General features: G+C 33.1%; 4 protein-coding genes across 6 annotated transcripts; 2 read left to right on the top strand and 2 right to left on the bottom strand.

Annotated features, from left to right (window-relative positions):
- The first annotated feature begins 3,160 nt into the window (after positions 1–3,160).
- LOC137812042 (probable ubiquitin-conjugating enzyme E2 24) lies at positions 3,161–10,906 on the top strand. Of its 2 annotated transcripts, XM_068613919.1 has the most exons (11): positions 3,940–4,045; positions 4,152–4,245; positions 4,493–5,363; positions 5,488–5,610; positions 5,724–7,180; positions 7,906–8,043; positions 8,407–8,841; positions 9,025–9,088; positions 9,308–9,447; positions 9,608–9,919; positions 10,425–10,906. In XM_068613919.1, the coding sequence occupies exons 5-11, from the start codon at positions 5,735–5,737 to the stop codon at positions 10,668–10,670; spliced, it is 2,781 nt and encodes a 926-aa protein (XP_068470020.1). In that variant the 5' UTR covers positions 3,940–4,045; positions 4,152–4,245; positions 4,493–5,363; positions 5,488–5,610; positions 5,724–5,734; the 3' UTR covers positions 10,671–10,906. The 2 variants fall into 2 exon arrangements, with proteins under 2 accessions (XP_068470019.1, XP_068470020.1); XM_068613918.1 differs by lacking the exons at positions 3,940–4,045; positions 4,152–4,245 and adding an exon at positions 3,161–3,851.
- Positions 10,907–11,417: 511 nt separating this feature from the next.
- Positions 11,418–13,582, bottom strand: LOC137812039 (pentatricopeptide repeat-containing protein At2g33760). Its single transcript, XM_068613916.1, has one exon. The coding sequence runs from the start codon at positions 13,252–13,254 to the stop codon at positions 11,506–11,508; it is 1,749 nt and encodes a 582-aa protein (XP_068470017.1). The 5' UTR covers positions 13,255–13,582; the 3' UTR covers positions 11,418–11,505.
- A 12-nt stretch (positions 13,583–13,594) lies between these two features.
- Positions 13,595–14,678, bottom strand: LOC137812040 (CASP-like protein 1C3). The gene is made up of 3 exons (XM_068613917.1): positions 14,397–14,678; positions 14,072–14,174; positions 13,595–13,967 (listed from the first exon to the last, which is right to left on the bottom strand). Exons 1-3 carry the CDS (start codon positions 14,549–14,551, stop codon positions 13,743–13,745), a joined length of 483 nt encoding a protein of 160 aa, XP_068470018.1. The 5' UTR covers positions 14,552–14,678; the 3' UTR covers positions 13,595–13,742.
- Positions 14,679–18,153: 3,475 nt separating this feature from the next.
- LOC137812038 (protein LOL2) lies at positions 18,154–26,168 on the top strand. 2 transcript variants are annotated; one of them, XM_068613915.1, is made up of 4 exons: positions 18,154–18,394; positions 18,910–19,017; positions 20,016–20,125; positions 25,931–26,168. In XM_068613915.1, the coding sequence occupies exons 1-4, from the start codon at positions 18,265–18,267 to the stop codon at positions 25,997–25,999; spliced, it is 417 nt and encodes a 138-aa protein (XP_068470016.1). In that variant the 5' UTR covers positions 18,154–18,264; the 3' UTR covers positions 26,000–26,168. The 2 variants fall into 2 exon arrangements, with proteins under 2 accessions (XP_068470016.1, XP_068470015.1); XM_068613914.1 differs by lacking the exon at positions 25,931–26,168 and adding an exon at positions 24,022–24,308 and having other exon boundaries at positions 18,156–18,394.
- The last annotated feature ends 1,464 nt before the right edge of the window (positions 26,169–27,632 follow it).

The following is a 27,632-nucleotide window of genomic DNA, read 5'->3' as shown; positions in this document are numbered from 1 at the left end:
AGTTTAACTAAATATAATAAAACTAACTTATAAAATAAGAATTACACATATATATATATTATAAAATTTAATACACGTAGAATTTTCAACAAATCATAAATTAAAAGTATATAGCTTTTACAGGATTAATACACAAAAATTAAACTATTAAATAACTCCAATATTTTACTCTGCTTAACTGAAAAATCAGAGGACTGGTGAAGAGGTTGAGGATAAGCATGATTTGGGAAGCACTTTTAGGTGATGTTTTCCTGCAGAAGCATCAGTATTGTCAATTTAAAGCGTGTGGAAGCACTTTGTGACCTTTGATTATGCATTTCAGGTGTACACTATTGGGAAGAAGAATAATTCCATGTCACCTACATCTGTCAATATTATGAATTTATTACTTTTCAATAATTTTATTTACTATAAATATATTAATTGAATAAAAAAGAAAAAGTAATTTGAAACTTTTATATGCTGCTAAAACTTGAATTATTTTATAGTGGACTTAGTATGATTTTCCATGAGTGTCATGATCTAACAAAATGGACACATGAACACCCATTTCAAAAGTTCATAATTATATGCTGTACAGGTGGCTCAAACCCTACCAATTAGGATCTGTCACCTTATTCTGTGAAGATTTACATCATGCAAATTATATTGCATACACCCAAAACAATACATGACACATTATATATGTTGTTTTTACCTTTAATTCTCATATGAGTGATGATACGTTGGTAATCCTACAGAGAAATATTTTTTTTTATGAAATGAAAAATTTTAAAATTACATTTTGATCAAATCACACTTGCAAATTAGTGTCTTTTAATTTGTTATTATTAAGTAACATTTTCTTCTTTTAATTTGATATTGTAAAAAGTAACATCTTCCTTCGTACATTGGCCTGAATATTTGTTAATGGAAGCCATCCACTATGCAAATAATTTAATGTGGCAGAGCCAAAATGGAGAAAATAAAGAAAGCCTTAGCATCATCAGCAAATACTAAAGATCCATGAACATATTATAAATTTGCTTTATGACTAATGACATATGAATCGAAGTGGCTCAGATGAAAGTTGCAATTAACCATCCACTGTTCTGCCTAACGTGGCTGTGTCATATTTGGGTAGTTCAGTGTTGCCCAAAAAATCTACAGATACCCCACCATAATTATATCATCAAGGCTTTTCTAATTTTTCACCTTTGACTATTTATCATTGAGAGTAAGATAGTATGCATGCAGATAGCTTCTAAACATGTATAAAGAAGAAAATCAGAAGTAAATGAATCATGTTTATCCCTAAACTAAAATCAATTTATGAGCATCATTGTTTTGTTCTGATGCTCAAGAAACTTGTAAATAGAAACAAGAAGTTGTTGTGGTGCATTTCTTATTGGCCACTGGTTTAACGAAGAAGTTAGTGATTTTTGGCTTTCAACATGAAAAGTGTAGGAATTGAACCAGAAAAGGTGAGCACAAACAAATGGGCTATGGTAGTAAAATCAGAACTCCAAAACTGTAATACAATTGTTAGTTTTAAAATGCTTGACCAATATAAAAGAAGAACCTTCATATCTTTTCATGACATGGTCGCCTAGCAATCATCAAAGGTCATTTGGAATCAAATCTTGTGCATGCATATGCATATGCATAACATAACAAAGTACAAAAAGCACTATCAATCTGGAGTCCACTGAATGAAAAGAAAAAAGAGAAGGTTTAAAATTCCATATTAAGTTGTTAGGAGTTGGTCATTTTCAGTTAGTGGCATGTTCTACTTTTCCAACTAGACAGTGCCTTAGTGCATAAGTCACATTCTTTAAATATTGGCAACTAGAAAAAGAAAGTCTTCTAGTCTTGTGGTTCAGTTCATGTTACTACACAATATCCTTTTTGTTTCTGTCAGAGACATTATGCAGTATATTCTGTCTATTAATAGGAAAAAAAGATTGATTCACTAACTTGCCTTTCAAACATTCTTAACAGATTGTCCCTCTGTCTTTTAGATCATGCAAATGCTACATTTTTATGTAAAATCATTCCACTCAGTTTTGAAGCATCAAGGATATTCTTTGGTTTTGGCTACAAAAGTAACATGATAAGAATATGCAATAGAATAAACTTGAGATATCCTTGCTTAATGACAAGAAATTGCTATGTGTAATTGGCAAATTATTTATTAGTGCTTCTATCACAAAAGCATATAAAAGACTGAATAATGGCTCTATATTGGTTTTAAAATTGACAGGTGTTGTTAATATCGTTTGAACAAAAAGAAATTAAGTACTATACTCCAATGATTATAATATAGCAAGTTATTTAATGCTTCAATAAACAGAAATTGTTTCCATGAGGTATTTAATTTTTTTTCATGTCATTTGGATCTAATTTTGGTAGTTAACAAGGTGAACAATTTGAGCTTTTTTTGTTCTTCTAATATTTGCCATTGTGTGATCTTGAATTTGAATGAGATTCGTGTATTCTAAAATACAATTTTTAAAAAAACATCTAGTTTGAAAGATTTGTCCCACTTAAAAAATGGAATATAACATTTTAAAAAAATTATTTTGTTTAAAATTAATTTTCTCGGCAACAAATTTAACACATTATTACTTTTAAACACTTTTGTAATGCTAATCCAAATAAACATTATGCCATTGCTTCTTGTTAACTAAATTACTCATTCCTCAAATAATTCTTAAAATAATTAAAAAAATGCTCCTTATTAAAACGAAATTAGTGAAAAATAAACTAAAGAAAAAACTGCATAATTGATTATGAAGCTTCTGTTCTGGCTATACATCTAAAAATTAGAATGGAGCTTCTTTTACGAGATACACATCCACGCATAATATTCCCATATTTAATTTTAAATAGTATATATATTAGTCACGAGTTGTAACAGTTATGAGTAAAGTTTAATTTTTAACATCATAAAATTATCAACGCAATATTATTTTTAATTCGTTTAACATTAATTATATTATTGCATTAAAATTTCAAAACAACACCGTTTTTTTATTTATTTTAATTTTCTACATTTCTTATGAAGCATCCTTACTCTATTAGAAATTTAACATACTGATAAAAGCGTGAAGATTAAAAGATATAATAATAAAATACTAAAAAATATCAAAATAAAAGTCCACGGACACATTGGTTTGATGTGATTCAAAGTGAATTGTAACTTAGTGACATCAAATCTTGGGTTTAGTCAAATAGGTTTCAAATTTCAATAATTCATCTATGAAACAACATCACAAACAAACAATGGAAAAGAAGATTTCCAAAATTGCAGACACTTTCCTTGTGGATTCTGATCAGCTTCAAAGTCTTGACTTACATGTAGTGAGGGCAAACATGTAATTACAGGGTAGTTGTCTCTTTGAAGTATTTTGTGTTGGATTCTATCTGGTATATTCTTTTCAGTTGGTAGCTTCAATAGTCACAATATTTATATGTAACCAAAAGTCTCCATTTGTTACACTAACACACACAAGTTCCCATCTTCATCATAAGCCTTGCCATTCATTCCCCAGAGAGAAAGAGGGTCACTCTGCAATGGTTCCTAAGCTTGCTGATGACATGGAGGATGCTGAAACTGGGCCTGGAACCAGGCCTATCTGAAATTCTAAACAATACTCATCTCTTCCTTCTTCTAATAATGTTCAAATTCTTAGCTAAGAAGAAGGGAGTGTAAGACAGATTTTTTAAGATGAAAGCAAATTTTTTTGAAGTACCAAATACTTTCAATTTGTTTGGTTCTTCTGGGTGGAGTTCCTTCACTTCGTGTTTGTAGCATGGGCCATTTTTGGGTTCATACTTTTTATGGATCCAACTATCTCAAATGTGCAAAGGTACTTTCCCTTCTTCTTCTAATTTACTCACTTTCTTTTGATTTCCTTGTTTGTTGAGGTTAATAGATTATAACTTTCTTCTGTAAAGTCATTCTAATGTATGCAGAATTAAGTAAGGTTGATTTCTACGAAGCATATCTACGTTAGATGCTATTTCGAATGAATTCCTTGGTTCAATAAAATCTGAAGTTAAGGTTAATTTGACTATGACAAATTCTATTTGGTTTTAATGGATTATACAATATCATTGTTTTCTACGGATAGGTTATGCCACTTTTCCTTTTTCTGTCTTTTTCACAGCCAACTAGAGACTGTGGGCATTGGTTTTTTTATTATTATTTGAGGAGAAAAATGGCCATGAGTTGTGTGCAACTGTTTTTCTTTACAAAGTTTGGTAATTCTCTTTTTTGTAAACCTGCCTTTAGATTTTATTTATTTGATGCGCAACCAAACATATTTATTTAAAGAAAGCAGTTCTCTAGTTTATCTCAATCCTGGTTTTTTCTCTTGGCTCCTGAACTATGATGCTACAGTTTAAAATAGTCAGCTGAGCTATCTGCAATCTCAGTTTTTTGTTATTCTCACTTTCTTTTCATATTGTAAAAGGTTAGAATAAGTAATCACTAGCCATTTTGTTGCAGGTTCAAAAGAAATGATCTAGTAATAGAAGCACTCTTGCCAATGACATTTGTGTCCTGAATTTTCCCTTTTCCTGTGAATCAAGGAGCACAAAATGTTTGTGTTGAATGGCTAAATCCTCATTGCAACTCTGAAATATTATTGGTCCTGGGTATTAACCAATTTCTTTTGATACCAGACAGACCTGATAGAGTGTAAGGCATTATTGTTAGTGTAACCCTCACTCTTGGAACAGGAAACTCTCTTTAAGCAGTTATTTACAATTGAAGATTCAGCTGTACTAGGCAAATCTCCTTTGGCAAAAGTTTCTTAATTTCCTTTGGTTGAATTTCAAGTAGTAAAAATATATGAAAAACAGTTTTTGCCTTCTTAAAAGTATTTCCATTCAGCTTTCAAAAAACAAGTATTATCATTCAGAGGTAATTTCACTAGGAACTCCACCCTTTCTTGGGGGCAAATCTCCTTTGGCATCTTTTTGAATTATCTTGTTTGTTTCCTCCAATAGCTAGACTTTTCTCTTCCTGTAAACCACCCAAAATAAATCATCTGATAGTTTTGTTAGTAGACATTTTTGTTGTTGTAAGTCTCTTCCAAGGGTTTCTTCTGTGAAATTTCCATTCAAACCGGGCATATCTCCTTTGGCATTTTGGAGTCCTCGATTCCTGATCAAGATTATCCTTGGAAAATCTCCTTTGGCATCAGATCTTCAGTTTCAGTGTTCAGGATAATCATTTGGAGAAACTATTTGTGACTAAAATAACAGTGTCAATTAGAAATATTGTACTACAACAGTTATCCATTGAAATCAATATTGGCATAAGTTTTGTGATCACTACACACACTGGGGTTTGATGCTTCAATTTTCTTGAGAAGGTAAGGATCTTCTTGACTCCCTTTTTACTTGTTAATATTCATTTACTCATTGACGGATATGTTAAAATTTCAACAATTCTAAATAGTGAAAATGGATTACTAATTTGTTTATTTTCATGCATAGGTCTCATTCAAGATCACAAAATTATAGGATTGAAGTCTACATCTGAATTAACAGTTTGTGTCCTTTCTTCTCAAGATACCATTTAGCGCAGAATAATTCTGATTCTATCTAATTCATAATCTAGTAAGAATTCTCACACATGGACTAACAGTTTTTCTTCCCTGTTGCCATATTATCATGTTAATTTATTGTACTTTGAATAACTTAGTTGATCTTACTATCAAATATTATGACAGACATATAATCGATGGATCCTGTCATTAGTGATTCAGACTGGGAGATTTCCAGTGACAGCAACAGCAGTGAGGATCAAGAGGAAATAGATTTTCTATATGGTGGAAAAGCTCAGAGTATATTATCAAGTTTAGAGGAAACCATTGGAAGGATTGATGATTTTCTTTCATTTGAGAGAGCATTTGTTCATGGAGATGTGGTTTGCTCCTTGTCAGACCCGTCTGGACAAATGGGTAGGGTCACAAGTATTGATGTGTTTGTGGATTTGGAAAATGTTAAAGGAAAAGTAGTAAAAAATGTAAACTCGAGGAAGCTTTTGAGGATTCGCTCCATTTCAGAAGGGGATTATGTAATTAAGGGGCCATGGATTGGTCGGGTTCAAAGGGTGGTAGACAAAGTGAGTGTATTGTTTGATGATGGAGATAAATGTGATATCACTGCCTTGGAAAGAGATAAAATTTTACCACTGACTGGTAATTTTCCTGAAGATTCACAGTATCCATACTATCCGGGGCAGAGAGTAGAGGTTAAGTCCTCCAATGCTTCTAAATCAACTAGATGGCTATGTGATACTTGGAAGCACAACCGTGATGAAGGAACTGTTTGTGCAGTGGAAGCAGGAATGGTGTATGTTAATTGGATTTCCTCTGTTCTTGCGGGTTTCAATTTGAGTGTGAGCACTCCCCAATGCTGGCAAGCTTCTGAAAAATTGACTGTGCTATCTTGTTTTTCACATGCAAACTGGCACCTTGGAGATTGGTGTATGCTTTCAGTTGTAGACCAAGAGGAACAGGTTATTCAGCATGCACCTATATGTGATCTTACAATGGAGCAATGTGTGTCCAGAGAGTATAAGAGAAGTAACTTTAACTCTCACATTGGTGAGTTGTTTATAATTGGGAAGATAAAGACCAAAGTTGATGTTGTGTGGCAAAATGGTGAACATACTTTGGGATTGGATCCAGAGAATTTACTCCCGGTGAATGTTATAAACAATCATGAATTTTGGCCACACCAGTTCGTGCTGGAAAAAGGTGCTTCTGATTATTCTCTTAAAACTAGAAGTCAAAGATGGGGTGTTGTCCAATGTATGGATGCGAAGGAGCGTACTGTAAAGGTACATTGGAAAACTATTTCCGCATCCAACCCAGATATTTCGACTGGAGAAAAGTTGGAGGAAACTGTGAGTGCTTATGAAATTGTAGAGCACCCAGATTACTCCTGCTTTTTTGGTGATATTATGTTCAAAGCGGCTCAAAAACAGCTTGGCCACCAAGCTGATAAAGAAACAGCAAAATCAGTGACAGACTTAAATGCAGAGGCTGTTCCCAAAAATGGGAACCAAATGGGTTATCAGGATGAGTTCCCTGATAATTATTTCATGTCCTGTATTGGCAATGTTACTGGTTTCAAAGATGGCAATGTGGAGGTGACATGGGCAACTGGTTTCACAACTAAGGTATGATATACAATTTACTTTATTCATGTAGTTTATGCAGCTGCTAGATGAATGTGGTACCAAAAAACTCATGAAATGTATGCTTGCCATATCTAATTATCTAGAAGAATTCTTTGACAGATAATTAGTGGTCCTATCCTATCCAGATATATACTATGTATGTGGCTCTGTGTTCCGCAGCTGAAACATTGGTATACTACCAGATGTTAGTTATGTAGTTGATGTTAGTTTATAATGATTTTTTCTATAACTTTTGGGATTAAAGTGATAATTCTCCCATTCATAATCAAAATGTGGATTTGATGGTAATGCTAAATAACGTATAGCAACTAAACTTGGACCACAACTAAACTTGGACCACATTTAATGATCTTACGGAACTTGGACTGCACCAATATTGGCCACTCAAGAATGATAAAAATGGAATAATTGGCAGTATATTTTCTGTTTGACTTTTGAGAATTATCAACTAATCATCTGGAACTGGTAAATTATGTTGAAAGAATGATTCTTTTACCAGAAATATACAATGCAGGTTATCACATATTGACTAAAGTAACCATTCGAGTGGTTAATTAGTCCTAAAACAGAAATATTTCTTACCTGTAATTCTTACTTTTATAGTTTTCCCTAAATTATTTCTGTATTTTCTATTATAATTCACACATTTTGTCGTTTTTCATCTCATGGAAGTAATGTAAGAATTATTTTTGTTTTCCCAACAGGTTGCTCCATATGAAGTTCTTCGGATTGAGAAACATGAAGATTTAACTATAACCTCCACTCCTTATGAGACAAACGTTGAAGAGTTAACTCAAGAGATGATTGAACATGAGAGTTTGTCTTCTGACCAGAAGGAAAAGGTGAGGAGCACTTTTTCTAATTTTCTTTCTTACATGTTTCCAGCTCTTCGTGCATCCAAGTGTTTTGTGTTTATTCTTGTGCATACTAGCATTTCTGGAACGAATTATATAATTGGAATTTGGAACATTTAAGACAAAGAAGTCTCAACCTGGAAATTAGTGAAAAGACAGGTAGTTACAAAATAGGAACAGAAAACAATAAGGAAACTTCTATACTCTTTTTTAGTTTTTTCAAAAAAGTTTAAATTGGAAATTATAGATGTCAGTTATCATCCTAAATTACATTTTTCAACAGTTAATTATTGACTAGGAGTCAATGCAACTGCCTAATTTTAAACTGATGTATCACATTTGTATGATCAGGACCTATTGAATGGTGATGTTAGTAGAGAAAATTGTGAAGAGAACCTCGGGGAATGTAGTTCTTTTTCCCTTCCTCGAACTGCCTTAGAACTTTTCTCGAGCATTAAAGCCAGCATATTCCAAACACTCAGCGGAGCTCTACTCTCAGGAGCAGTTTCCACGTTACCTACATTTGAAAATGAGAATGGATATGATTTTCTAGATAAGAAAGATTTGGAAACTTGTGACCTCTTTGCTGAACAAGATCCAATGACTGAGCTGCAATCTACTGAAGACAAAAGTTCATATCCTGAAATTATCAAGACTCGTGAGAAGAATGATTTTCCATTTTCCTTAGACACCAATAGTCCAAACCAGTTCAAGCAGTTTGATGTGATAGAAAATTGCCCTGATCATCATTTTTTTGATGAGGGAAAAGGGTTGTCTATATCACAGGTTAGAAATTGCTGATCACTTGCATTACATAATATTAAAAATATGATTTGATTATATTAGATAGGAAAATATGATAAGATTAAATAATTACATGAAATAGGGAAAATGTTTTAGAAAATATTTCACATTATTACTTACAGTACTCATGTCACTTGTAGGCTAATTGTTTTCTTTCCTTTGTAGGTAAAAAGAGGTTGGGGGAAAAAGGTTCAGCAAGAATGGAGCATCCTCGAGAATAATCTTCCTGGTGCATACTATATCTCTATCTTAATTATTTTGATTGAACCACATTCTTTTATATACAGTGGTGTCTATATTGTTGTATAATGCTTCATTAAGTAATTTCATGTAGGCCATGTATTGAATACTTCATTTACTTGTGAAAATGAATGTTTGTAAAAGTAAATTGTAAACAGTCAATAGCAATTTCTGCAAATGCACTTACAATCTTTGTTGATCAAAACAGAAACTATTTATGTTCGTGTTTTTGAAGAAAGAATGGATCTCATGCGAGCAGCTATTGTCGGTGCATCTGGAACCCCTTATCAGGAGGGGTTGTTCTTTTTTGATATATGCTTCCCTTCGGAGTATCCCAATGAACCACCCGTAAGCTTTTAAATCTAGTTTTTATTTTTGTTTGTGATCCATGCATCCTTACCCTCCCTTGTAGAAGCATATTTTATTTTAACAGGTTCAAAGATCTCACACTCAATATGTATATCCGAACTAACTCATTTCCAACATGGTCTCTTGAAATCTCATGCAGATGGTGCACTACAATTCTGGAGGGCTCCGATTAAATCCTAATTTGTATGAGTCAGGAAGAATCTGTCTGAGTCTCCTTAACACTTGGACTGGCACTGGCACAGAAGTGTGGAACCCTGGAGCCTCCACAATTCTCCAAGTCCTTCTCTCTCTACAGGCACTTGTCCTTAATGAGAAGCCTTATTTCAACGAGGCTGGATATGACCAACAAATTGGCAGGGCTGAGGGAGAGAAAAACTCAATCAGTTACAATGAAAATGCTTTCCTTGTCACAACCAAATCGATGATGTATGTATTAAGAAAGCCACCAAAGGTAAAACTATTACTTAAATACTTTTGTTTTCATCAATTTTTTCTCTGCATTAAGTAATCATATGGGAAAACTAGACTACAATTTAGAGTGATATCTCCAATTAGTTATATGTTGACCATTCGTTTAAGTAACTAGTAGTGTACATCATTCCAGTAAGGTGTGTCTTGGAACACACACACAAAGGCATACCACTCTGCTGTATCACAAACTAGTGGTGCATATTTAAATGATAAAATTGATGAATTGGTCGAAGATATGTTCCACTACATTCAAGGGGATCAGAACTAGCTGTTGTGTCCATGATTTCACAATATTCATACTTCCGCGTTTCTGTAGGTTTTCATTTCCACTATTAAATTTATTCTACTAAATTGCAATGAGGATTCCAGGGTTTGGATCCTGTATATAGACCAGTTCCTAGATTATGGTGCAAAAAAGGGGTCCATCTGAATCTTTGAATGTAACTATATTGTTGGATTTGCAACTGAACTGATGCCTAATGCAGAATTTTGAAGCACTGGTGGAAGAGCACTTCAGAAATCGCTCCCAAAATATACTTCTTGCTCGTAAGGCATGTCTTGAAGGAGCTTCCATTGGATGTGCTTTTGGTAGTGGAAAAACTGAACATGAAAACCAGAAGGGGACTTCAGCAGGATTTAAAATAATGCTTGCTAAGCTCTTCCCCAAGCTTCTAGAGGCATTTTGTGATAAAGGAATTGATTGCAGTCAGTTTGTTAATTTACAAAAGTAACTTTACTTACAAAGTTGTAAGTAACTACCAAAAATCCCGACCGAGATATTCCAATCTTGTGTGTAATATTTATGTGTTACATATCTGTATAGTATCAAATCCAACCTTGTGGTTTGATGCTAGGGTATTGTTGATAAAAAGGTCAAGAGTATCATAAGTGTGCTTATGATGTGTATGTATTACAACAGAGCTTCTATAAGTAAAGTATGGAATAAGAAATACAACTATTGGAGTGATTTGCTTTGTCTTTCTCTCTATTTAATAATGACTTACTAATGTTTTATGATATATTGAAGAGGTGAAGAATTAAGTGAAGCATCCTTTGGTGGTTGTTGTTGTTACTTTGAGACATAAATATACAAAATTATGAAAGAAAGAAAAATCAGAAAAAAATTGACATGGTGAATTTAAATGGAACAATCACCACCTACATGAAAATTGTGTTTATCTCTCCAGTATTGAGACGCTTTGTTCATTTTGAATTCTTCGTATTGTGTTTGAAAACTATTCCTATTAAATATTTCATTTGATCTTTAAGATAAAACATCATTTATAGGGCATTTTATGATTTCTAGAAAGTATTTAATACTTTTTTCTCTCTTTCTCTTTATTCATAATGATGCACAATGCCTCCAGACTTAAATGTCTTCACATCTGCACCATGAATTTATAAGAACAGTTTTTTTAGAAACCTAATATATTCCACTGACTTAACTATTTTCATTGGTATGTGCAATGTGTAATTCTGTCAGAAAGTAGTATTCTTCTTTGTTACTATCTGTAGTCGTATATATAAATCAAAACAATAATCCGATTCAGGCAGGTTTAAATTCTATCACCAATAATCTAAACAAGAACACGAGCCTTCTCTAAAATGATGGAAACGAATCTTATCCCGAACAATTATCTCTCTACTGGTTACCACAGAGATGAACTTAATTGCTGAATGACAATCTTCACAAATCCGAAGGTTCTTCATAACCCTTAGTGTCACTCCATGACCAGTTTTCATCAGCCCAAAGGCCACTGCAAGCTTCTCACTGTGGTATCTGAGGGCATACTCCATTTCTTCTTCCTCCAACTCGTGCATCGCCAACTCAAGTACAGGTGCATAGCCTGCATCCTTGCACTTCCACATCAACTCATCCAAATAACAATAAATTTTATCGGTCTCAGGGTGGGACTTATCACCCATGCTAAAAAGATAACTCCTGTTATCTACGTCTATGGTGCTATAACCCACTTGCTTCTTAAGGCCTCTTCGTATCATCACTTTCCTAACCGATTCCACTCTATCCATCCTCCCAGCCAACGCATACATGTTAGACAGCAACACATAATGGCCAGGATTCTCTGGCTCTGCATTTATGAGATGCTCAGCAGCCTCCACCCCAATATCAAAATTCTTATGCATCTTGCACGCTCCAAGCATCGCCGTCCACACTGCGGGAACAAGCTCCTCAGGTCGAAGTCCTTTAACATACTTGTATGCTTCATTGAGCAACCCACCTCTTCCAAACATATCAACCATACAGACATGGTGCTCCACGCTGGGCACCACACCATACTCTTGCTTCATGTTTGCAAACACTACTCGCCCTTCATCTATTAACCCTGCATGCGCACATGCAGATAACACAACAACAAAAGTAACACTATTAGGTACCACACCACGTGCCTTCATTCGACGAAAAACCTCCATTGCCTCAACACCGTAACCATGCATCCCGTACCCGGATATCATAGCTGTCCACAAAACAACATTCCCCTCGTTCATCGAATCAAAAACCGCACGTGCTTTTCCCACATCACCGCACCGCGAAAACATGTTCACCAACGAGGTAGCAAGAAACACGTTCATTGTAATTCCACTCCCAACGATGCACTCATGCAGCCAACACCCCAAATGAAGCGACCCCAGTTGAGAGCAAGCGGATAACACCGTAACGAATGTCGCGGAATCAGGCTCGACCCCGGACTCACGCATCTTGTTAAAAACCTCAACAGCCTCACGGGCAAGCCCGTTCTGCTCGTACCCCGAAATCATGGAGTTCCAAGCAACGATACTTCTCTGAGGCATTTCGTCGAACACCTTTCGCGCAACACGAGGGTTGCGTGATTTCGCGTAGAACGTAACCAATGCTGCTTGGACAAAGGAATCTGAGACATACCCAGAAACGAAAACGTGGGACTGAACAAGCATACCGAGTCGGAGATCGGAGATATCGGCGCAGGCCTTGATGACGGAGGTGAAGGTGTAGGTGGAAGGGGCAATGCGAGAGTGGAGCATGCGACGGTAGAAGTGTATGGTGTCGTGAGAAAAACCGAATTTTGAAGAGGCTTTCACGAGGGAATTGAAGAGGAAAGCATCTGGGTCGGAAACCGAGCGGAAGAGGCGGCGAGTGTAGGCGATGGAACCCGCGGCGCACGATAGCGTGAGGAGCTTGGTCAGCAGAGCGCGGCTCCGGTGACAGCCCGTCACCACAAGGTGAGCGTGCGCTTGTTGGAGGCGTTTCAGATCCCGGCCTGCACGTACCACTGCTTCGTATTCTGCAGTTTTTCTTCCCCCTTCTTTTCCCTCCATCAACTACCTTAATTTAGGTTAACCAATGATTTCAAATTCCAGAAGAAAAGTCTTACAGTTAGAATTTCAAGTTCAATTTAATTGAATATTAAAAAATGTTTTACTTTGTGAATGCTTAATCTTGGTTTGATCCTAAGGATCTCTCCTCTTAACATGTATTTTCTCTTTATAAAGTTGGAATCAATGACTGAACTAAATTGGTTTCTCTAAGAGGAAACAAAACCCATTGTTTGTGTGATAAATGAAAGTGTGGACTTGAATTTTAATTAAAATATGATAAAAGCAAATAATCTGGTTGGTGATTAACATAATCTATGATTAGTAAAATTAAGAAGGCAAGTAACATGAATCAGTGCATTGATATTGATTTATCTATCTGTGAACTAATAAATCAGTACAAGGAGGGTAAAGGGACTAGAGCAAGAAAGATGCTAGATAGTAGAAAGAAACAAGAAAACAATTGAGTGGTGATGGATTCGTTTCTAGTTTTACAGGAAGAGGGTGTTTTGCACCGAGTAAATAGAGGAAAAAATTAGCAGGAAGTATATTATAGCTGCTGCGAAACCAGCAACAAGAGCTCCAGTCACATGGTCACAAAACTTGGGAACTTGTCCACAGATGGGTAACCAACCAGCATGAGTGGTTCCTTTCTTGCCCACATGAGCTATTGCCACTGCTGCTGACACACTTGAAGAGAGTAGCATTGCTATCACCTGTTCAAAACATGAATACCCAAAATGATGTGTGAGTTAAAGATTAGGACTCAAAGAGCTTCAATGACATGTTACACTGGTGGTTGCTGATATGTAAATATTACCACATCCAGGATCAGAACCAAACGCCTAAGTGAAGTTTGGGAACATGTGAAAAGGAGAATTATGCTGTATCCACATGCTATGGCTTCTGCTATCACAAAGAACCTACACATAGCAAATATTCAGAAAACACAAAGGAACTGAGTCAATGGAAGTAAATTTAAAGTGCTTGTCATGACTACAGATAACCCACTATGGTCAGGTTAATAGTAGAAAATTTGGATACTCATGTTTGCACAAGTTTGTAGATTCAAACTTTGTTCTTGTTTTTGCATAAAAAATTGAGATTTTGACATGTTCTCTACAGAAAAAGGAAGGGGGGCTCACTTGAATGTTTGGTCGTTGCTATATTTGACACTGAAGGTTAGGTTGAGGACCTGAGTAGACTCATGGCTTGTCACCATTACGATCACTGCTGCTATTGTTGCTCCAATGGCAAGGAACCTTAGGAAAAGTGTGAGGATTGTCTTGGTCTTAGCCATGGAGACACTCCCTTGAAATTGATTAATGAAGAGTTGATCACAAGAAAAATTATGCTTTCAAAAGGTGAACATAATATGCAGTTCATAACACATTATATATAATAAATGTGTGTGTTTACTGGCTGGAGAGGAAAGTATTAGGTAGCCAATATATAATAAATGTGTGTGTGTTTACTGGCTGGAGAAGAAAGTATTAGGTAGCCAATATATGGTAGGATGATTTAGTGTTTGTAAATTTGCAGCAAAATTTAAAACCAATTGTTCACCTAAGACATGCATTCAAACCAAGTTGATTATGACAGCTTCCACATTTGTGAGCCTGACAAATAACTAGCTCACTTCGAACCTTTAAGTCCAAAACCAATTCCATTGTGTTGCATTGCTATTCTAACTACCAAACGGATTGGATAAAGAATCAATTTTTTAAGTAACAGCAAGATAATAAACAAACGAGTAATAATATAGAGAACATTTATTTTTATTAAACACTATAACAACATTTGCCCATACAATTTTATTTATTATTTAGTGATTAGTGAAAAGGATGTAGATAAGTATTAAAATAATAAATTAAATATATTTTCCGTTAAAATTGATTTTTTTCCTGATTCTATACATCAACAATGATTTAATATGAAATATTTTAAAATCTTAATTCTATAAATTCGTTTTTATGTAAAAAATATTTATTTTAATAGTTTATTTACTACAAGAAATTTAAAGTTTGTATTAAGGATGAGAAAATATATTTAACCAGAATGTTTTGAGTATACATTATTATTTTTGTAAATAATTTATTAAAACATGCATATTTACTAATTTAGCATTTAGTTTAAAATATATTGAGAATTGAAACTTGCCAAAATTAAACAATATGAGTCTTATGAAAAAACAAATATACATCTCATACAATGGATTAAGAATTTTGTGCATTTTTAACATAAAATATTTGACGGGGACTCGAAAACGGGAAGTTGGAACACTTACCTACCTATTGAATTTCGACGTTGTTTCCTATGACCGTACACCCATTTTTATTACTTCTTTTTCAATCCATGTTTTAGTATTGTTTTTATTTCCCAACATTAATAAATACTAAAATCAGAATTGTAGTTTCATTATCAAAATTATATATTTACTACATGCAACTGTTTAATTATCTAAATTAAATTACTTTGAGATATCAAATTTTGACTTCTTGGATTTCAATTTTACTTAGGAAATTAAGTTGATTTTCACTCAATTAGAGTTAATAAAATAATTTAGAGTAGTTTTCAAGTTAGATGATTTTTTTATGATAAATTTTATTTGTAGTTGAATTTTAAAAAGAGAAACAGCGTCAAACATGTTAACATAACTTACAATATTCAACGAAAATTGGAAAATTTTGGATGTTTCAACTGAAACCAACCACAAATTATATCGCAAAAAATTGAAAAAAAAATGTTTAAAGGGTGAAATTTAAACACAATAATTTTATTAGGTGAATTTTAGTCTAAATATAACTATATTTTATTTTCATTGAATATTTCTTAAGTTATATTTATTAATAGTTAACATTTGAAAACCTCTAAGATGGGATGTTTAAATAGTATGTACCAAATCATAGATTTTAATCATGTTGTCGTTACTGTAAACTAATTCTAAATATGTCTTTAAGTATCTAAAAATATGAAAAAGGGTAATATTATTAAATAAATGGCTTTATATTGTGAAATAAAAAGTTGATTTTAACATTGTATATCTTAATTATAATTTAATCACTCCTTGTATGCTTTGTTTTATAAAGTTACATTTTTTTTTACACTTTAATGAATAAAATAAGATATTGTTATCAATATAATAATTTTTATGCATTTCACTAAAATATTTTATATACAGTTTTTTTTCTAATTAACCTCTTTGTAATGTATTTATATTATTTCAAAACGCATATATATATATACATCTTTATTGAATAAAACTATTAATAAATATAATCTAAAATATATTAATAGTAGGGTTAAATATGTTTTTATTATGAAAAATTGTAATTCGTCTCTTCCTAAAAGTGTAGTGTTATTGAATCTTTGCATTTTGTAAATTGATATAACACTCTTCTTTAGTTGGCATCTCCACCTTTAGAGGTTTCACCTTCTTGAGTTGTATTTCCATATTGTTTGGTTTGTGCTTCTTCAGCTAATATCTCCATAAGTTTGTCCTTCTTCTTCACACTGTAACTTCACCTTGATTTCTTTTTCTTCTTCTTCTTGTTTTTCTTTTTCTTCTCAGTTTTCTAAATGAAAGGTTCACATGAATGTTCCAAAAGTTATTAGGTTAAGCTTGTGTAATGAAATCTCAGTGTTATCCATTTTTATCTATACGGAAGAGTTGTGAATCAAAATCTCCATAAACAACATCATCTTCAAGTTCACATTTAAGACCAAAATTGTAAGAAAAGATTGTTGCTTCTAGAAGCAAGCACCTTGAAAAATAAAAGAAAAATGTCTTGACAATGTAGAAATTGAGGACTAATAAAATCTAACTACTTACATGTATTGCACTTCATCCTCACATTTTTTTGGTAAGTTTAGAACAGGTTACATGTTCATCAACTTTCCTCCTCCTTAAACTGAATTAAAATATACCAATATTGAATGAGAAAATTTTGATTAACATTAACTAATAAATAAGTTGAAGATACATTTTAATTAACTTTGATTGAAAAATCATCCTAAATGATATTTATTGATAATCTCGTTCAAGATAACATCAAAATCGTATTTGATATCAGTAGAAAATTATTTTATGCTTGATATTTTTATTTTTTTACTAATATATGCTTAAAAACAACACTCACTTATATTAAAAAAACCTTAATGATGATAATAAAAAAAATGGCGATTGATTTTAATTTCTAATAATTTTAACATCAGAAGAAAAAAAATAATGTTAAGCCATTGGCACTCTCGAACTCAACCTAATAATATTCTTACTAAATTCGAACTTGAGGTATTAAAAAAAATACACATATTGAAAAAAATTATATAAATATTTTCAAAATTTAATTCTCTAATTTAAATAGTAACATAAAGTTCATAAATTTTTAATTATTTTAAAATTTTCATACTAAATAAATTATTTTTATAAGACATTTCAAATTTGTCTAAAATATTTTTGTTTTCAAAAATAATCTATATAGCACAAACACAAATAGTGATATAACACGGACACGTATAATTTCTAAAATGTAAGACACGAGATATGAATCTATATATTATATAATTATGAATTATATAAATTGACAATAAAGATGTATGTGCACAAGTATGTTTTAGATTTTGATTTTTTTTATCATGACTAATTCAAAGATTTATTCATTATTTTTATAACTATAATAAAAATTTATACAATAAATTTAAGTCTTTAAAAAATTAATATATTTTTTTATTTTGAATTAGATATCCTAAAAGTATCCATATTCATTATGTTTCTCCTACCTCATTCATAGAAAATACTCTCTAAAATATCTTTCCTTCATCCACTTTATTAATTTAATATTTTCCGTAATAATGAGAAAAAGAATCTTTATAAATTCTACACTAAATTATTAAAAATATGATATGAGTGGTAGAAGAAAAGGAAATACAAAGATGAATATAGCAAATAAGGAAGTGATAGATACTCGTCAATAAAAGCGGATACTTGTTGAACTACGCAGCGCAGCGAGGAAGATGCAAAGTCAACAAACAGAGAAAGAAGAAGAGGATGAAGGCCCACCACCCGGGTGGCAACCAATTTCCACTCATCCGCCGCCACCGCCGCAACTGCAACCGCAACCGCCGCCGCCGCAACGTCCATGTGGTCAGTTCCTACTTTTCTTTTCAAAACCCTCTACTATTTGCTTTGCTTTCATTTGTTTTTTTTTCTGCAAATTTCTCAGCTTGTAAAATTGTTCACGCGTTTTGAATCAGCAACTGCACAATTAAGTTGATTACATGTCTTTGTATTCTGAACTACTGAACTTTAAAACGCGCAATTCATTCTGTTTTTGGGAATGTGTTTCATTTTTTATCAAGATAGTGAGCCTCGAGTGTTGTTGAGTTAGGGTTTACTCTTTAATAGCTTCGAGTTTCAGGTTAGTTTGATTCTTAGTAGATGGTTTTTGAATGAGGAAGAATAGATGTAGAAAGGGGTTTCAATGCAATATTGCAAAACTTGTTGTTTGAAGTCTGTGAAAGGGTTAAAGGAAGTGGTTATTTGTTGGTGAATTGTATTTGTGATACCCCTGAAAGAGTCCTTGTTTTTCTTTTTTTGATAACCATTGCATGAAATTGGTTATTAACTTGATCACTCTGACTGGCAAGCTGTGTGAACAGGTTGGGTTCAGATGGTTTGCGGTTCTTGTCATCGCCTGCTTTCATATCCACGAGGTGCCAAACATGTTAAATGTTCATGCTGTGAGACTGTCAACATTGTATTAGAAGGTTGTTCATCTTTCTCATTGGCATTGCTACCATTCACAGAAGCATACCTCTGCTCGAAATCTCAATTTTGTATTTCATGTTCGATTATGCTTTTGATTGATTATGGTTACTTTTGGGTTAACAGTTTAATTAATTGTTTGTTCCACAAAATCTTATCACATGAGAATGAGATGAAAGCTTGTTTCACAAGTACTTGATTCAGCAACCTTATTTATTAGTAAGCTTCAGTGTGATGTTTATTAAAATCAGTTAAAGAGCTTATCGGAGAGTAATAAATAATTTCACAATCTTAACCAAATACCTTCAACTTTCTAATTACGTGCTTATATGATAAGATAAACCCAACTAAGTTTGGGAAAAGCTCTGTTTAACAAACACTTCCATTAGCAATTTTATGCTTGATCCAACACCCATTATATGTAATGTTGTGCTCTAAGCTTGTTAAATAATATTTTCTATTTGTTAAAATTTAATATATTTTTCTTCAAAAAAAATTGTGGTCTTTTATAGAAGGGTTGTCGCCCAATGCCAGTGACTGATCACATTTGGATTTGATGACGGTATCATGATCCAAGCTTTTAACTAGAGCTTTTGGTATGGTTGTATTGTACTACGGTAAATCTTCATGAATGACAGTATGTACTGACATCAAATCTTCCATATGTTGATGTTTTCATTTCTCAAATTCTTTTCTTGAGTTTTGTTCTAGTTCCTTCTTGATCCTTTTGTATTCTCTCTTTTACATAAATTTCTTTTATCCGCTGCAAATTATAGGTGGGACTAGAGGTGCCTCACAATGATGCTAATAAACATATCAAGCTTTTATTTAAAAGAAATCCTTCATAAGTTGATGTTTTCACTTTTCAGTTTTCACTTATCAAATCAAACTGTATTATTTTTCTTGAAGTTGACTTACTTCCTTGTAAATTATGGCATATGGCATTGTCTTACTTTTTTGTGTGGTTAATATATTTAAATCAATATCCTATTCCTCACAGCTGATCAGGTTGGGCAAGTTGAGTGTGGCAGTTGTGCAGTATTGCTAATGTACCCATATGGTGCTTCACAAGTTAGATGTTCCTCATGCCAGTTTGTGACAGAAATTGGGGTACGTTAACTGTTATGTATTTAGTATTTTATCTGAAAAATATAGTCTTCTTTTTGAGACAATGTTTGGTTTACCAGACAGACATCTCATGAATTAATAGAGTAATTGAAAGTTCTGTAAAAAGAAATTTCCCTTTAACTTTTTTAAACATTTTAATGAAATTTAGAATATACAAAGACTATAGTATCTTCGTATTGTGGTTGACATAATGGATGAGTACAACTTCTATTTGAATTGTTGTTGGTGATTGATACATTTAGAAATGAGAAAATGTTAACGTAGAGGGCATGCTAGTGACTGAAAAACTAGAGGGATGCTAGTGACTGAAACCTAGAGGGCATGCTAGTGACTGAAAAACCTAGCCTTTTCTATGTCAATGTAGTGGGATTTACTCTAAATAGAACTACTCATTTGAAACCTTCAGGGGCTAATTAGTGGATAAGATATGATAACATATGATAGCTTGTGAGAGTTGGGAAAATTTAGATACAATACCATCCTAATACACACTTATATGCATACCATATAACTCATAGGATTGTATTGTGGTATCTTATCATATATTGAAGTGGAATAGAGAGTGGCGGGAATTTCTTGCTTCTTGCTCTACTTTCATTGTATACTACTCTTCTGTAAACAATACATTGTTGATTGCTCCTCTTAATGACAGTTTAATTCAACTCTTACTTTGTTTGGGGGAAATAAGAATTCTAAATATATACAATTATTAGGCTGATTCTTTTAATCCATATAAAGAAAACAACAACAATAATTATTAGGCTGCTCAAGAATGCACCACTTTGCTTCGAAGAACTGGTGGCAGGATGTGGAAAATTGGTAAAAATATTTGCAAGTTGAAGCCACAAGTTGACACGAGGAAGAGAGATAACATGATTATAAAGAGCTTCATGAATAGAGTGACAATCCTCCTCAATATATGCTCATTGTACCCATGAAAAATCAAATTAGTGGCAAGTTGTTGAACTAATGTTTTCAGCATGGAGAGGTGTGACATTGCTTTGAGGAATTCCAAGTTCAGCCAACAAACCTAAATCCAAATAATCCCAAAACAAGTTGTTGACGTAGCTCAATATTTAAACTCAAGTGGATGACTTGGATGCCTGGACTTGCTTTTCACTCTTACAAGAAATCAAACTAGGAAAGAAACATGCACCAACTACATGCAAACCTCATAGTATCTAGATGGATTGTCGAATCCACAACACTATAGGTAATCAGAGTAAGAGACAAACTAGCAAGAAAAAATAAATCCCATTGAGAAGTTCCTTTCAAAAGTAACAAATAGTGTGACCAATAGTAACCTGTTGCAAGTGACATTAATTGCCCCAAGGAGAGGCAAGGTTGACAAAGTCACAATTGAATTGTAGCGCTTGGGCTACTACACTCTTAAGTAAAAGGAATTGCATCTTGACTATTAGTTATAACTTTTAACCTTGTGGTCAATGCTCCCAACAATTGGTATTAGGATCAAGAGTTTGATTAACAATTGTTATTAGGATCAAGAGTTCAATTCCTAGCGGTCCAATTGCTAAAGAGGAGATTATTGCTTGTGATATCAATTGTCCTGTGATGGAGGTTAGGTGGACCAAGTCACTATCAAACCATGACGCTAGGACTGCTACGTTTTTAACTAGAAAGAGTTGTGTTGTGACTAGTGTTATAACTTTTGGCCCAATCGTAAGTGCTCAATCCAATAATTGGTATTAGAGGGAAGATCACGAGTTCAATCCTCAGCGGGGTAATTGCTGAGGAAGAGATTATTATAAGTGACATCAATCATTATGTGATGGAAGGCAAGTGGATCAAGTCACAATTGAACCATGATGCTTGGGGTGCTCTCTTCTTAAATAAAAAGAGTTGTGCCTTGACTATTGGTTATAAATTTTGGCTTGGTAGTAAATGCCCAATCCAACACAACCAAGTGAAAATGATATGGAGTGCACACAAATAGTTAAGACTACACCACTCCAATTGGTGATACTTCAAAGGATCAAGTAAAAGATCACCCTCACTATGATATTTGACATTAACCTCGAGGAGTATCCAGTGAGACAATAGATTGAAGGGCAACCATAGAAATTAAATCTATATTGATGATGATTAGAAGATACCCTTGGAGTGAGAGTGGACCTCAAGACCTTAGAAGTAATGAAGACAACCAATTTTCTTCATTTTGAAAGGAAGCTCGAAGCAATTATTTAAGTCTTTACTCGTAAATTCGTAATGACAATGTCATTCACATAGCTAAGAAGGAAAAAATGTCAACAATTTTGTGATGAAGAAATAAAGAGGTGTCATACTGGGTAAAAGAGAATTCAACTAAAACAATTTCTCAAACTCTGTCATAGGAGCTTTTCTCAAACCATATAAGGAGCGATTTAATTTATGCGCTATGGCAAAAGAGGATAACAAACCTGAAGGAGTCACATGAATTTCTTCTCTTGGGTCGTCATGAAAGAAGACATTCTTCACATCTATTTGATGAAGAGACCATCCTCTAGAAGCTGCAATACAAAGGATTGTTCTAATAGTAATCATTTTAGCAATTGGGGCAAATAATTAATCTAGTCAACATTCCAAATTCTTACCAAGAGCAACTTGGTGAGCCTTGAAACGACTAAGAAAGCCATTTGAATGCAACTTCACAGAGTACACCCATTTGCAACCAATGGATTTAATAGTAGGAAAACTTGAAGTGCTTGCAACCCCTTTTGCATTGCTTGTATCCATCATGAGTCTTTAGTTGTCTCTCAGTAACGTCTAAGAATAGATGTCAAATAGTGTGGCAAGGGAAGTAGTTTCAAACTCATACCTTTTCGATGGATGAGATGTGTGGTAGGATCTGCATGGTGCTATTGGCGATCAAATGATGGTAGTGCAGCTGAATGTTGACATGCTGCCAAATCGAGAACACCGAAATTGTGTACTATTGGTGCACACCCGAGTGAAGAATGGCCTATTGCTTGATGTATAAGAGTATGGGCTACATGAAGAAGGAATCTCTGATACAATATTAAAAATTGACTTTTTTTCATTGTATACTCTTTTGTAATAATATATTTTCAATTACAGCTCTTGTCAATTTAAACTAATGCCTAATTTGTACGAACTAAAATAGGAATCTAACTATATACAATTATTAGGCTGATTATATTACCATGTAAAAGGAAACAATAATTATAACGGATTCTTGACTAACAAAAGATATGGCCAATGTGATCTTTATGACATAGATAATCTTCATCTTTCAAACTAGTTTTATGGGATTGAGTTAGACTATAAATCCAAGTTTTAAGCTAGTTTTAGAGTATACCCTAAATACATTATAAGGGCCACCTATATTTGTCTATGCTCTATATCTTAAAGGTTTTCATTGGGTTGGATAACCCGATAACTCAATCCAATTCAAATAGATTAGGTTGGATTTTGTTTGTGTTGGGTCAATCCAACTCTCGTGCCTAACATAGATAGCCTAACCATTTTCTCTTCTTGCCTACCCTAACCTTCACTGTCAACGCTATTTTGTCTCTGTTCTCTCACACTGAAACTCGCAATGGTGTGTCATGACCTCTACTTTGGCAGTGCAATTGTGCCCCTCATTATCTCCCTCACTCAATCTCGGGTGATTTTCTCATTGAAACTTTGAGTGAAGGTACCTCTTTTTGCACATGTGCTATTTTTATATTACATCATAGGCAAGTCCCAAGTATACAAAATTTTGACAACAAAATCAGTAATTCAGAGGTTTTATATGTTTCCAGTTGCCAAATGCATTTCATGTTTTTTAATCATATAAAGGCTCCTCATTTTCTAGTGAAGAAATTTTAACACGATCTCTCCCCCTTCCTTTAATAGTAATTGTCTTAACATTGCAGGTCCATTCATTAGGAGAAACGCCATTGATATCCCTCTCCTACAAGACCCTACCCATGTACATCTTTGCTTTACAAAAGGCACCAGTCAAGTCATTATACACAACAACATTGACCTTAGTTTAACTTGCAAATCTGACCTTTTTAATATAAGTTGATTTTTGATTTGAATATGTAGAATTTATAAAGTATTGCAGCATATTCTTCCTATTAGGGAGTCGTGAGAGTTCAATGAAAAATACGCAATAGATAGTGTGTGCATCAGAACTACTTGGGGTTGCTCTTGTTTCTGTGGTGAATGACAATTTTGTTATTTATTATTTCAAAAATTTGACTAATTGATTCAATTCAATCTAATTCGGTGAAGGGTGGGTTGGATTGGGTCTAACATATAAAGACTGTTTCTTCCTGCACCTCCATATCTTCTTCTGACACCTCCATACACAACATGAAAATACATTTTTATCCTTCTTGTGCCACCTCCATAGAATAACTTCCGGATTATGTAATCCGGAAACGCATTTGAAAAAAGACTTCCGGATTACATAATCCGGAAGTCTTTTTTTGACTTCCGGATTATGTAATCCGAAAAGTAATCATGCATCTGAACAAAAAATTCTGGATTATATAATCCGGAAGCTAATTACAAATTTGAAAAATGACTTCTGGATTATGTAATCCGGAATATTACAGAAGGACATTTTTGGAAATACGAAAATTTATGGAGGTGAGAGAAGAAGGTATAGAGGTGTAGGAAGAAGCAGCCACATATAAAATGTTAAACCCAATGCAAAAAAATTGGGTTGGGCTATTGATTTACCCAAATCTGACCAAACCCAATCCAACCCATGTACACCCTACTATATGTTTATTCCTAGGCGGGAAAAGATGTTCTTATTGGGCAATTCACACCTTTGTCCATGGTTTAGATGGCTTCTTGGGTGAGTGAGTTTGTTATGATGGTAGAGATCGTGTAGGAGATTATGCTTTCAAACCGAAATAGATATTCATACTCAATTAGGCACCAAAACAAATTTGTCCGTAGCGATAAACAAACTACATGTACTCTGATTAATGACATAACCATTAACTAACCATACTTAATTAGGTATAAGTTAAAGAAGTGAAATTTGAACTAACATTAAGTTTGTCTTAGGCAACTAAGACTTAGGCAGACGGGGACCTGCACTTGCACATCTGATGGCCAAAGATAGTTATAACAAAAACAGCACCATAGCTTTTTGGCATGAACTACCGCATTTGCTCTAAAAGAAATTGCCAAATCCCATTAACAATAACATGCATAAGAGATAATTAGATATAGCCCCTTCAAATAGCAAGAGAAAAAATGAATTTTTCTTTCCTTTGCTTTAAATCCAGCAAGATGCAACGATTAAAGCAAACTTCTGAGTGAAATTTTATAGACATTGTTTCCGCTCCAATTTTCACTTTCTATTTTTGCTGGAAAAAAATACATAGTAATAAGGGCTTGACAGATCAAATGTCACGAGGGGGTTCAGAGATGGTTGCAAGTGAAACACAAAGAGGTAGCATAAGGATGAAGAAGAAGAAAAAACTGTTAAATTTTTATGTTAGTTTGTATCCCATTCCCCTCAACCAGATCGATTTTTTATTAAAGATTAGGAAAGTGTTAAGTGATAGAATAAGCCTATCTCATTAGCTCACAAAACTGTGGATTAAAACAGGATAAATAGTTTATCTTATCCTCTTTCTCGTATCAAAGTTAATGAGAACTATAAAGTTTTGCTTTTGTAAGGGGAATTTATTATCTTTCTTCGTTAGACCTGCCCATTTTGATTTTCAATTATAAGTCTACCTAAATGCTATTGAACTTGTAGCCTAATACAACTGAGTTTCATTTAAACAATAATTTCTCATGGATTTTGTGCAGGCACACAACAAGCGGCCTCCATGGTCTGTACAACAAAGGAAACCAATTCCTGCAAAATCTGGATGTTAGTGACCTGTCTATTTACCTATTGATCTATCTTCCTTGTATAACAAACAAATTAGTTATGATAATTTATGAATCAATCTCAAAATTGCTTTCTTACAAAGAGACACACCCATATGAAATTATTATTTTATATAAAATTTTGGAAGTAATTTTACTATAATTTTTTCATGAAGTTTTACTGGAGATTCTTCTATTCCCCTTCTTGGCCCCTCTATTTCATTTGTTCCCCTTGAATATCATTGTCATGTGCACTTGACTATTATGGGATGAATATTAATATCTTATAGTTGTTTTTTTTTCTTCATAATTGACTTTTAGACTGTTGATCATATATATAAAATTTTGTATTAATATAAAAGTATTTAATGTCTTGGTTAGGTGTGTGTATATGTATATTAAAATTAACGAAATATATGTTTTTTAAAATATAATAAAATATGATTAATTTGTTATTGTTGTTCAATTCTAATAAAATTTAACATAAATAATTGTGATTATACATAATTATAATTTAATAATTTGATCCACAAAATTTTTATTTTATATAAAGTTATTGACACTAATGTTCGATGAAAAAGTTGTAATTTTTATTAAATGTTACACCATTTCCTATTTTTCAATTGAAACTCCATCTTTTGATTGACTGTTTATTAATCTCCATAACTTATGATTGAATTTTTTAAAATCTGACTACTGAGATGGAAGGTTTAAACGCATAAATTACATTTTTTTTATATATATATAATCTTAATCTAATATTGTTTGACGGCTAATTTATATAAATTATTTTTCATTATATCTTTTCAATCTTAACAGGATTTGGCATTAACAGTTATAATGATACATTGATGAAACATTTGATAAAAGTTATATTATTGTAGTTTGACATAAAAAAAAAAATCAAGAGTTATTTTCTATCCTTGTTCTTTATTTCTTCCAGATGAATTTAATCTCACTATATACATGTGTATGTGAGTTTCTTTAATTGGATATTTGTAAAATTTGTCCTAATTTGTAATATACAAGTAATTTAAGACTGTTCTTATAAATAGAAGTAGCTGCAAGATATGGGCACTGCCTACTCAAGCATGGTAGTTTTTCTTTTTTAGTTGCACTAAAATCCAAATCTCTTTTTTTTTTTGGGAAAATAAGAAGTGGACACCATAAGGATAATGCACTTTTTAAATGTGTTGCCAACTCATTCATTTTTTTCCTGAGAAAGTCCGTTTTTGTTTATTATGTATCTTCTCATTAATGGTAATGTCACTATTGATTATATGTGCTGCTAATAAACTCAACTCATATTATTAGTGGATTGAATTTCTTACAATTTGTTCATTCGTTAATCCAGGAAAAACATTTAGCTGTTACAATTTGATGTAGAAATATAATGTTAATATTTTGAAATGATTTTCTCAGTCGATTATGTTCTACCTCAATTCTTCTAACAATAAGAATTAATTTTCGCCTCATTCCAAATGTTCTTATAGGTATTATTTGTCAGGTTGTGTTTCCCACTTCAATATGTTAAAAAAAATCACAAGAAAAGAATATTATATAAAGAAGTGTTTTGTATTGATTATGTACACTCACTAATTCACACACCTATACACTCATCATCTTGTACAGAAACACA

Source organism: Phaseolus vulgaris, chromosome 2, assembly GCF_000499845.2.
Source record: "Phaseolus vulgaris cultivar G19833 chromosome 2, P. vulgaris v2.0, whole genome shotgun sequence".
NCBI classification, from domain to species: Eukaryota; Viridiplantae; Streptophyta; class Magnoliopsida; order Fabales; family Fabaceae; genus Phaseolus; species Phaseolus vulgaris.
Note: the sequence above shows the minus strand (reverse complement) of the source record. Positions and strands in the feature narration are given on the sequence as shown.